This window comes from Ilyonectria robusta (assembly GCF_021365365.1).
Source record: "Ilyonectria robusta strain PMI_751 chromosome Unknown BGZ61scaffold_113, whole genome shotgun sequence".
NCBI lineage: Eukaryota > Fungi > Ascomycota > Sordariomycetes > Hypocreales > Nectriaceae > Ilyonectria > Ilyonectria robusta.
In genome coordinates, this window is record NW_025764547.1 from 6215 (window position 1) to 19159 (window position 12945).

Consider the following 12945-nt stretch of genomic DNA (forward strand, 5'->3'; position numbering starts at 1 on the left):
AAATAGTGCTAGCAGTTGAGGGATGTCTTTATTGTTACGTTAGTAGTAGATATATACCTTAGAGATAGGCATCACAATATATTACTTGAAGTAGCTGTAGGAGTAAGGTCGATTCCTCCAGCAAATGAACTACAAGCCGCTAAGGTCTGTGTAGAGGTGAGACGGGCTGAATAATAGTCTAGATGCCCCTTGTCGAATGATCCGGCGGTTATTAGTACCCATGTTGATTTCCGTGGCACCTTCTATGAAGGTCAAATCTCGGATGCCGAGCTCGTCCAGGATGGCAATGCTGATGTAGTCTTGACATGCAATAGATTAAATAGTTGCGAAGTTCCCATGGAGTCAGGGTCCAGTCTTGGTGTTGTAGGGCGAAGGGCTTGGGTGACTTGGTGTAGGTCTGGTCGAACTTAATAGCAGTGGGTTGTCTTATGCTACGGAGATCCTCCCACTCAAACCAACTATACTCCTTAGATTGTAGAGCATGACGTACATCGAGAGATAGCCACATTCCCATTCCTCAGGCTGTGCGGTCACAGGCAACCAAACGTGCTGACGTATATAGAAGCCCGGCATTTAAAAGGGCCTTGCGGAAGGCCAATCCAGTAGTATGAAAATACTTCTGGCGACTGGGTTGAGAGTATCATACTGGTAAAGCTAGCTTTTAGCCTAGTTAAAAATAAAGGAAATTTAGTAATTTTTAAAGTAGAAGAGCCCGAAAAAAGCTATTTATTAATATAGCCTTTTTCTATTCCATAGCTAAGGAAAGCTAAAATAAGATTTTATAGGGAATGTACTTAGCTAAAGTATAAAGAAAGGGGGTAGAACCTTTAAACTGATACTTCTTATTTCTATAGGAATTACCTAGAATTATAAGAGCTCTAGAGCCATAGTAATAATATTGTATATACTGTAGGTACCCAACTAGAGGAAAGATAGAAGGTAATAATTCAAAGCCAACCTTTAGATTGCATAATATAATAAAGATCCCACAGGTTATTGTAATACTGCTTCTAGAATTGCATACCTATGTAGTTGTTGGGCTAGTTTGGAATACCTTGCAAGGCTAGATATTGGCAGAGATACATACAACAGAGTGGAATTAGGATTTGCATATACTTAGCAGCACTTATAGCTATTTAATTAGATAATCCCAGTTAAATAGAGTTATTAGGATCCCAGTATTCCCAGTTTCCGCGGCAGTGTAGTTGAGCAGGCTGGAAGACTAGTAAGTCTTGGAGAGGCTTCAGCACGTATAATTCCAATAGGTAAATAAAGAAGCCAAATCTAGCATTACCTGGTATTACTCCTTCGAGGTAGTTTATATCTTCTTGAAGGATAAGAAATCGCAAGGTATTATTGGGAATGCCTCCAGTTAAATTAGCAGTATAAGGTAATAGGCTGGGAACTTCTTCTTCTTCTCCAGGAAGTAAGATATAGTAACAAACTGCAGCATAAGGCAAGAAGAGTATTAGCATATATTAAGAATGGTTTAATTAAATAGTACTAAGAGAATTGGCTAAAGCTACAGTCTTAGTAGAAGCAAAAGTGGATATTCGTAATTAGGACTGCAAAATAAGATATCGTTAGATTAGGGGACTAAAGGCCTTTTAAAGCAGAAAAAAGAAGAGTTACAGCAGCTTAATAACTATTCTATATAACTATATATAGTATTTATATATTATAAAGAAAGCTTATTCAGCTATATACAAGTTTGCTCTTTATTCTAGTAGTAATTCAAACCCTTAGGCTAGAGCCCTCAGGTAAATATAATAACTATACCTTTTATTTACTTGCTGGAATCTTCTAGTAGGTTAATTAATCTTCCCCTCTTTATTATTACTTTTCCCTGGCTTGCTGCTATTTCTCCTCTCTTTTTACCTCCCTAATATTACCACTATAGAAGATCTACTTTATCTCACTAAGATCCCTTATAAGAATCTCCCTAATCTTCAACTATTACCCAGATTGGCCTTTATAAGAGTAATATCCTAAAGGATAGGCTTTAGACTAGGCTTGCTATAGAGCAATCTTTAACTTAAGGCTAAGAAGAAGGGTTGCCTTTTTAAACTTATACCATCCCTCCTTTATTCTTTATAATCTGTAACTACCTAGATTATTTAATCTAACGATTCTTGTAGATAAAATCCTCTTTTAACTCTGATCTATTTGCAACTCACTCTTAACTGACTCGGCTGCCGATATATATGAACTTGCATTCTAGGAAACTCCCTCTAGAAGTTTAAAGGTAACTACTTTTATCTTTTTCAATAGCATTAGGCTAGATAATAGTATCTTTTAGGATGGAATTAGATAACTTAAAGTAAATAGCATCCATTCTATATATATTAGCGGAGTTTGCACACCCTTAGGGTACTTCTTCTATTAACTTCCTTGCTATCCTAGATACTTAAAGGCCCTTTTAATTACTTTATAGGCTATACCAACTCTATTTATTATTGTAGTTATATTAAGTCTTAAAAGGGATAGTTACCTTAAATAAGAAGTATATTCTAATTTATTTGCAAATTATTATTTAACTATAGCTTTATAAGTAGTAAATATTCTAATTTATCTAGAATAACTACTTAGGGTATAAGTAGGAGTTGCTACTATAGTATTAGTCTACTAGCTTATAAAAAACCTATTAAGTATACTCTTCTTATATTAAAACTAATTTTTAGATTTATATCTATTTAAAATCTAACCTTCTTAACTATTAGACTTATTCTTAGATTACTTAAAGCTAGCTATTAGTTAAAGGTAATTGCTAAAGGAATATTAGATATTAAAGTTATATTAGATACTTCTTATTAGAATAAAGTTAAGGGTATTAGAGGGTTTAATAGGCCTGGAGTTTTTATAGAAGCTATTATACTTTAAGTTAGTAGTCTTTTCTTAATAATAATATTATAATTATTTAATTAAATTCTTATTTAATATATACTATACTTATATTTTATAGTATAATAGTAACTAGTCTGATTTTATAGCTATTAATTTAGAGTATTTATATAGATACTTTTAAAGTAGCTCTTTCTTTAGTTTTTAGTATATTATAAAGTAACTCTTATATCCTAAACTCCAAATATTATAGCTTTTCTATTAGAATACTAGTAAGTCTTAAAAAGTGGGATTTTAAGGCTAGTTTATGCATATTTTATATAACTTCTAGCTGCTTAATCTACTTTAAGACTAATAAGACTTTTTAAATAAGCTTTTTCTATAGTTTTTAGTATATTTTTATATATTTTCTATTTATTTTTATAGAGTTATTATAAAAATTTTAGGCAGTTTTTAAGTAGGTAGTAGGTTTTATAGGTTAATTACAGCCTCTTCCTTCCTTACTAGCATATTAAAACCCTAAGTAGTATACTAGTATAATTGCTATTTTTTAGTTTTTAAAGCCTCTATATTAAGCTTTAGAATTCTTTAGAATATATAATAACTAACTTTAAGATGCTAGTTTAGCTTTAAGATAGTACCTCTCTAGTAGTTTCTATAGGTATATTCTTATTTTCCAAGTCTAAACTTAGATACTATAAATTATTTAAGTTCTATTATTAGAATCTATTTAATTAGATAGTTTCCTATTTTCTTCTTCTTTTTAATAAGATCTATAGAGTAAAACTACTACTCTTAGCTATTTTCTATAAACTTCTTTAGGTAGTCTCTATATATAGGTCTATTAAAGATAATTCTATTAAGAGTCTTAAGCTTATAGGTATAAGAAGACTAGTAACTACTTTAAAATATAATAGAAACCTAACTATCTTAGCTTTATTTAGCCTTAGTTATTAGATTATGATTTTAGTATAGTTAAACTTTAAGATTAAATCTCCTAGCTTAAGTTACTTTTTTAAAGATAGAAGAGATTCTACTTATTTCTCTTAGTAGCAAGCTAATTATAGAATATAGCTACTTTAATTATAGCTATCTTAATATTCTCTTTTTATTTTTAAAGAACTCTAATTCTAGTATTAAGAAGACCTTCTATAGTAGAAATCTTCTTCTAATTAATAATATACTATATAGAAATATCTACTTCTAATAGAAGAATAGATTCCTATTATAAAGTAAGTAGAAGGAGAGTAACTATATAATACCCTAATAGCTAATTAATTAGCTAGTAATACTCTCTTTAAATTAAGCAGCTATCTACTCTTAGCTTCTAGCTCTATTTTTTTTAAGCTCTATAATAAGGAGTAACTATTCTTAATAATACTATTTACCTTTAAATTATAGGGTAAAATAAAGATTATATATATTCAACTTTCTTAAGAAGGTCTACTAGTCTATTAAGATTTTCTTGCTATTATTAAAGATAGTAATAATAAGTATCCAAAGTAATAGAATATAAACTATATAAAGATTCTTATTAGGGTACTATAAGAGATACTAAGAGTTTAGCCTCTACCTACTCTATAAGATTATACCTCTCTTTAAAAGGTATTTTATTCTTTAATTAAGTAGTAGATACTAGTATTAATATATACCTTTATTATAGAGTATCTAAGGTAGTTAGAATAGCAGTCTTTAATAGTCTCTAAGGGTATATTTCTAGTAGACTAGGCAGTATACTACTATATTTTTAACTTAGCTTTATATACCTAGCTAGTAATACTTTTGCTAATAAGATTATAAGTAACCTTCCTACTTTTATAACTGCCTTATAGTAGATACTAGTAATAATAGCCTTTTTAGTTATATTATTATCTACTACTAATAATAATCTTAACTATAATTTATATTTTCTTTAAAGCTTTTAGTTCTTAATAAAGAATATTAGGCTCTTTCTTTAAAGATTTCTAAATTAGCTAACTTAATAAACTCTTAAGCCTTTAAAGCTTAATTAGATAGTAAGCTATTAATTAGTATTCTCTTAAATATTACTTATTTAGAATAATTTAATTAGTATCTTAAGCCTCTTACTTTAATAGAGTTTAAGTAGAGGTCTATAAATTCTTCTAGTCTCTCTTAATTATATATCTATTTAATTAAATAGCCTACTAGGCTTATATAAAAGCCTATTAGTAATACTATTCTTCTTTCTAGGTATATACTTAACTATAAAGTTAAAGAATATAAGATAGCTTAACTAATAATTAATTAATATACTGGAATATTATTAGCTCTTCTATTAATCTAGTAAATAAGAACTTAAGTATTAATTTTAAGAGTAAATTAAATACTATAAATTATACTTAAATCCTTTAAAAGAAATATAAAATAGCTTAATACTCTCTTTTTATAGGTTATAGTTAGATTTAACTTTAGTTTAGATACTAGATTTAAAGTAAATAGAATATCTTTTCCTTTAATAACTTATATTAAGATATATCCCTATCCGTTCTACTTATATTAACTATTAGGATAATTTCCCCTATATCCTCTAAGCAGTTTAGTATTATAAGAATTAGCTTTAAGGTAACCAAGTCTTTAACTTAGATATAGCAGCAATTTAGCTGGATCTATTTCTATTTAGCTTCTTTTTTAAGAGTTTAATTAAAGCTTAGCAATTTATATAAAGTATAAGATCTATTTTAATAGTACTAACTAGCTGAGAAAAGCTCTAATATTAGATATATTATTATAAGAGTCCTACTTATTAATCTTAATAATTAGCTTATTTATAGGTTATTAACTATATATACTATATAGATAGCCTATAATCTTAGCTATCTACTAGTAAAATTGAGATTTAACTATAGAAATAATATAGCTAGCTAACTTAATATTAATAAGTATCTTATTAATATTTATTAGGTATTTAAGAATAAATCTCCTAATATCTAGAAGAGCTTTTTATTATTATATATAATTAAAGGCTCTTTAATAGTAATATTATCTAAGAATAAGCAGTAGATATTAATATAAATTAAATAAAATTTATATAATAACCCTAATAAACTATACTATAGAATTTATAGCTTCTTAAGAAGAGTATATATCCTTAGTAGCCTAATAGAAGTATTAAATATTATTAAGTCTCTACTTATCTTATCTAGCAGGACTTAGTTATACTAAAAAAGAAGTTAAATATAAAATTATCTTATATATCTCAAAATTAGCAGAAAATTTATCAGTATCTATAGAAATAAGACTATTATAAATTATAATAAAGTTAATTCTTATAGTAAATTAATTAAATAAAGCCTACTATTCTTTTTTATAATAAGAAATTATAGGTTATAGTAGGAGGTATAAGATTCCTCTAAGATCCTCTTTTTATATATTCCCTTAGAAGATTAATAACTTTCTTCTTAAGCTCTTTAGAATAGAAATACTTCCTACTTACTAAGCTTTATATTTAGTAACCTTAATAACTATAGAGGGGCTACTATAGAGTTAATACTTCTATACTCTATAAAATCCCAAGTAAGAGTAGCCTCCCTATTAAATATAATATATATAAAGATATCTAACTCTCTAAAGAGAGGTATTCTATATATAGGCTTAAGCTTATCTAGATATTCTCTATAAAGGAGGATTCTTTTTCTATTATAGAGAATTTAGGTAATATAGTTAGGGTAGTTAGGTTTCTTATAGAGTAGCTCTTTAACTTCTTTCTATTTTTTCTCTTTTAGTAGGAGTCCCCTTTAAAAGTAGAGCTATTAGATAGAATATTATCTTAAGGTGAATTTTAACTTCTTTTCTTTTATATATAGTATTTACCTTAATAAGTTTTTAACTGGCTTAGAGCCTAGCTTTATAAATATAAGCTCCTCTCTAGCCTCTTTAACTATCTTCTAGTATAACTTTTAGCTAGCTTATATAATAGTATATATAATAGCAATTACTATACTATAACTAATAGGTTTAATTAAATTATTGCCTTTTTAATATAATAAGATATAACTTCTAGATTCTTAAAGAAGTTATTAATCTTAACTTAAGATCTATTTATACTAAATAAGGTTTTAGTATTTATACTTAGTTTTATTTATAGTTATCTAAGCTATTAGAATCTATATAGATATAATTATCTTTCTTATTTAAGTTATTATCTATAAGCTTAAAATTATTAGAAAGAGTATAAATATTAATAAATAGAGTAGGCTACTTAAGCTTCTATCTTAGGATTTCTATTATATACTTCTAGCTACTAGAGTAATAATCTATATATTACCTAATTAGCATTTTATAAGTATATTTCTATTCTTAGCTATATAATTAAATAATATCTTAGTAGAATAGATAAATAGTATCTTTAGAATAAAGTTAATTAGAACTTTCCCTTAGAAGCTATATATACCTACTAGAAAGTATAATATTTCCTAAGTAGAGCTTTACTTTAGCTATACTAATTATTATAACTTAGTTATTTAAGTAGGAAGTTATATTTATTAATATAGAAGTATAAGTATTTTATACTAATTAATAAGGTCTTTTAAAATTATATTACCTTTAGAATCTATATTAACTAGAGCCTTAAAAGTAAGCCTATTAGGTAAATTAAGCTATACTTAGATTCTTAGAAGTTCTTAGCTTTAATAAATAATCTATTACTAGAGATAAAAGGCTAATAGATTTAAGAGATATTAACTATTAGATTAGATAAAGGCTCTTTTTTAATTAAGAGCTAAGCCTTTTTTACTATTATATACTCTTAAGTTTCTCTTTATAATAAGAAAGTCCCTAAAGCCAGCTAGTAAGGGTTTTTATAGGCTTTTCTTATAGGGATACTACTCTATAATAGTATTCTTATCAATCTTCTTTTCTAGGTTATTAAAATATTTATCTATAAGGTTGGAACCTTAAGGGTAATAATATGATCTTAGGCTTATCTTTCTTTTCTTTTCTTAGAGATACAATAGGTTATTATTTAACATTTTATATACCTTTAGCTAGGTCGTTAAATAACATAGCAACCTGATAAGCTACGAGGGGTTTAGAGTATATAAATCCTTAAGTATACAACTAATCTTTACTTTCTAAATTCCCTTAATAATTTTAGCAATAGTATTATTAGCCTAGTTCTGTATATCTTTTATATAGAAGGTAGAAGGAGATTATTCTTGCGTCTGTATAAGTTATTTCTTGTTAATAGGAGAGGTATAGAAATAGTATTATCTCTTATAGTTATTCCGTATCTTCTATATTAAGGCTGTCTTTAATATACTGCTATTTATATTTATTAATAGCAACTTCCAACTAGTTGGTTACAATCTCTTGATTAAATGGATTGTCAGTTAGGTCTATTTATATAATATTGATAGTAGACTATTCTTATAATATATTATTTTTATATAGTAAGGCCTTTAAGGAGTATTAAAGCTAATTATTAGTAGAAGTTTATATAGGTAATCTGTATTTCTTTTTATAAACTTATTAATTAGGTATTTCTTATTTTCTCTAGCTATAAAGACCTTAGGTATTTAATATTTCTTTATCTTCTTTATATAAGGGTATTCTATTAAGCTTAGGAACCTTTTAACTTAGAAAATAATAAATCTTTAAATATACAATTCTCAGTAGAATTAAATACTAGAATAGAGGGACTAGTTATTTCTTAGTCCTTCTAACCTAGTATAACTGCTATAAGTATTGTAGTTAGCATAGCTATTCTTCTAATTAAACTGGAGATTAAAGTATAACTTTATATTATACCTAATCTTACTGCAATAAAAATAGTTACAGCTACTTATAAAGGTATTTATATAAATATTCTTATTATCTATTAAATAATTAAATGATATTAAATATATATTTAACTCTTATTTTATTAAGGTATCTATATTTCTTATTAAATAGTAGTCAATCTATTTCTACATTTAGATTGCTTGCTTATTGCCCTAGGATATATTAATCTTTAGCTATTTAATTCCTTAGATAAGTTAGTTATTTAATTAATCCTAGCAATCTTATCTTATTCTTTCTTAAGAATTATAGGAGGGGGTATTATTGGAAGAGCTCAGTTATTTAAGTATTCCTCTAAATCTTTATAAGTTTAGGCTTTAGAAGAAGAAATTAGTATAGGATACTTCTAGCTTAAATACTAATATATCTATTTATAAAAGACTTGATCTTTTTATATAAAAAGAGGTATTCTATAGACTTAATAGCCTTAGGTAACTTATCTAGGCTCTTATAAAGGCTTTACTAGATACTAATAGATATAGTATTAAAGATTGCCTTTAATTGGTAACTAACTATTTCTAATAGCCTGGATTAACCTTTTTATAAAAAATATATAATTATTAAGCTAGTTTATAATAATAATATAATCTTTAACTAGCTATTCTATATTTTTTATAAAGAGCTAGTTATTAAATAACTATACTTAGTCCTCGTCCTAGTATTTAAACTTATTTAAAAGATTTACTTAAGCTTATTTTAAAATAGTAACTTTACATACCTTCTAACTTACAAGGCAACAGTCCCCGTTATATAGAAGTTAATATAGTTATTCCAGTTATTATCTTCCATATATTAACTATTTATATAATAGTTATAATACTGTAGGAATCTTATGACATTATAGCTATTAAATTTATTATTAAAAAAAACCCACAAAGCTAAGCCTTTAATATACTCAGCAGCTAGAATTGAAATTACATCCAAGATCTTCTTTATGTTTTCCTTATACTAATTTAATTTAGCTGCAATCTTAGCAGCCCGGCTAAGAGCTGCATTATTTATATTTATCTAATTAAACAATCTAGCAGAGTTGCTAAGTATAGCAACATCTTCTAGTATAATTTAAGGAGATAAAGATAGATTAAATAGAATACTTTTAGGATTCTCTAGTTTAACTAGAGTAAGGTTATTATTATTATAAGTAATATTAAATAGGCTTATACTTAATCCTTCTACTACTAAAATTATAATTATTATAGAATCTCCTAATAGGTAAGCAGGTTTTATAATAGCCTTTTAAGATAATAATATTAAGATTTATAGAAGAACTATTAAAAAGTCTCAAAGATTTATAAAAAGAAGGTATAGAAAAAAAAGATAATAAGTAGTTATTATTATTAGAAAAGTCTTAGTTATTATATATATTATTTCTTAGAATAAAAAGCTATATCTAATATTCTTTATATTCCTACTAATAATATAGTCTAATTACTATAATTATAATTACTTAGTTTTTTATAATAAGCTAAAGCCTAATTATAAGAAAAATTATAACTTACTTATAATTAATATTCTTTTATATCTAGCTAATTATCTCCCCCGCCTAGTTAAATTACTATTAAGAATCTTAATAGCTAATATTAAGCTAGAAGCTACTTAACTTACTAACTAGCTTCTTAAGTTATTTAATTTTAAGTTTAAGATATTATTCAAGGTTAATCTTTCTTTTTCTTATAATATTTTACTGGGATAATATCCTATACTTAAATACTAAAAAAGTATTAGCTTTGCCGCTATAACATTTCATTATTTAAAGTCCCTATCTCCCCCTGCGCGGGAAAGACCTTATCAATTCGGTTTTCATCAGCATCAAGTCATTCTCTATCATCTAATCAAACAGTCTCGCTAGTATAGACTTGGCAGTTGACTGTTATGCGCATGCAGTCAGCGTCGGGGTTCTGGCGATACCCCAACATTAGGGAGTCGAAACTTTCCTTATAATCTCTCGCGTCTCTCCATCACCTCCATAGCTGGTGGTTAATACTACAAATTGAAGGGTTCTTAGGGCAGCTAAAAAGTGCCGCTGCTCCCAGAGATCAGGCGCATCTGTCCCGTCCTTTCGGTCGAGATGCTCCTTATCCCTGGTTGTAGGACTGGCTTCTCTCTGCTAGTTTTCTCACGCCCCACCGTGACCTCCAAAAATTGAGTGAGGGAGTGAGCAGAGGATACTAAGAATATACAACCCACCCAGAGGCAGAGCTGTGATGACCGCGATAGTGTTGTGTCGGGAAGGTTGGATAGGGTTAGGTTTGGGGTCCGGATAAATTGGATAGCCGGGCAAAGTAGATAGCTTTCTCAGCTGATACTGTTTGATTAAATGGACCTTTAATAGGTCCTCAAAGAATAGGTCAAAAGACTGTTAATTGAAAAAGATAAGATGCTAGAAGGATGATGCTTGGTTGTTGTCTGGAAGGTCTTGTCCGAGACCTTCCCAATTTATGGCCCTAGTAGGTCTGGCTACCGGTCCTACCCGATGCAGTATTTCCTATTGAAGGAACCCACCAATTCTAGCCCTAGTGGCTGCAAGTATCTAATTAGATGATCTTTATCCCTAAAGACCGAAAAGCCCCGACTTAGTAGTTCTACTATATAGCTTGCTATATACCAATTTGCAGTATAGCATTATCCTCATCATCTCCTATTTACTTAGTCTCGATGCTAGTAGATATTAGTCGAGCTGCAAGGTTAAGATAGAAGGTATAGTTTATATATTATATTAAGAGAATGCAGCTTAGGTTATTAACTTGGGTGCTATAATCTTTTTCTTTATTAGAATCCATACTGAGGTTAATATAGATATAGAAGTTAATAAGTTTGAATCTTATTATAGTAGGTAGATATTTCTTAATAATAAAGGTAGAGTAGCTAGCGAGGATTAGTATATATAGTAATAGAGTTAAGAGCCGAGTATAACTAATTAGGTGCATACTTACCTTAATAAGAAGTTAACTAAATATAAATAGTTATCAGCCTAAAAGATCTTTTCTAGTAGGTATTAATAAACCTTAAAGTTCCATGCTATTTTAAAATAGCATAGATTGCAGTATTCTTTTATACAATTAAGAATCTCCTCTATATCTTTTAGTAACAGCCTACTACTATAATTATTAGGCTCTGCTAAGAATGAAATATCCTCATAAAACCTATATTGCAATATATCGTTGCTAAGTATATAATATATACTTAAATAAAGAATGCCCTAGTAAGTTGACTATCCATCGACCTTAATAAGCATCGCCTTGAGTAAAGGAGGTTATTAATTGTCGCCGATATTAAGATCCCGAGTAATAAGTCCGTTGTTTTCTAGAGACAATCCATATAATCTCCTGCTAGGAGATAAAAATACTAATACTAAGATATAACTTAGGGACACTTTCTTATACAACCTTGCCGATTGTAAACCCATTTCAACGCCAAACTCTAATACTCGTGGTATATGCCATCCTCCTAGTCTGAACTATTATTATGCAGATCCCGAGTATATTTTGAAGCCGACAGTTAAAGCCATGGGTTACTTGCATCCGTAACGGGTCTGACCTTAGGCTATTTTAATAGTCTAGTATTGTTTATCTAAGAGACGCGAAAAAGTTAACTCTCGTCTTCTAAGGGAGGTAATAGAAGTCTTTATTTTTAATCTTCTTTAATAGCATGCTTAAATAAGGGCTCTAATAATAGCTTAGATTCTAGTTTGCTATCGTTATAGATTCTATTTAGCTAGGCCAAAATCGATAGTGAATGCAATATTCTCTTGGAGGAGAAGATAAGAAGCCGGAAGCAATAACAAGGGCGAACGTACGCCTATATCTCAGGTCTCCCTTTGGTGTTTTCAACAAATCTGATTGCCCAGTCACAATAAGCGTCGCGTCGCTTTGTGATGTCAACCGGACAACAGTGGGGCAGCAGCGAATCCTATAATTGGTTCAAGTCAAGGGGCTGAGTCAGCAGATCAGTTATCGCCAGCCTAGCCAATCAAAAGCTGCGATAAGCCAGTCCCACTAATTTCCGCTTTAAGCAGACGCAGGGCAATGAAACAGGAGAGGAAACCGGTCGCGGTTTGCGCAAAGGAGCCTTGAGGAACGAAGTTGGCTATGGCCAATTTCCCTTTCCTTCATCAACTCTGATCACACCTTCCAGGTTCAAATCTTGCGTGTTGCGAAAGTGTTTGCAGTAGGTCGCATTGTGGTGGGAGGTGCTTGCTTTGTTAATTGGCACATGATGTGGCTCTTTGGAAGATCGTTCACAAAGGGTCATATACAGTGAGATGCCAAAGGTGGTATTCAGCAGTAGCTAGCAGTGCGGTCCCCTATA

At 28.9% G+C, this 12945-nt stretch overlaps 1 protein-coding gene across 1 annotated transcript; it reads right to left on the reverse strand.

The window, feature by feature from the left end:
- Nucleotides 1–11893: 11893 nt before the first annotated feature.
- Nucleotides 11894–12082, reverse strand: BGZ61DRAFT_376157 (uncharacterized protein; the record flags this gene model as incomplete). Its single annotated transcript, XM_046242477.1, has 1 exon — nucleotides 11894–12082. A coding segment is annotated over one exon (189 nt), but the record flags the coding sequence as incomplete, so codon positions are not given.
- Between the last annotated feature and the right edge of the window lie 863 nt (nucleotides 12083–12945).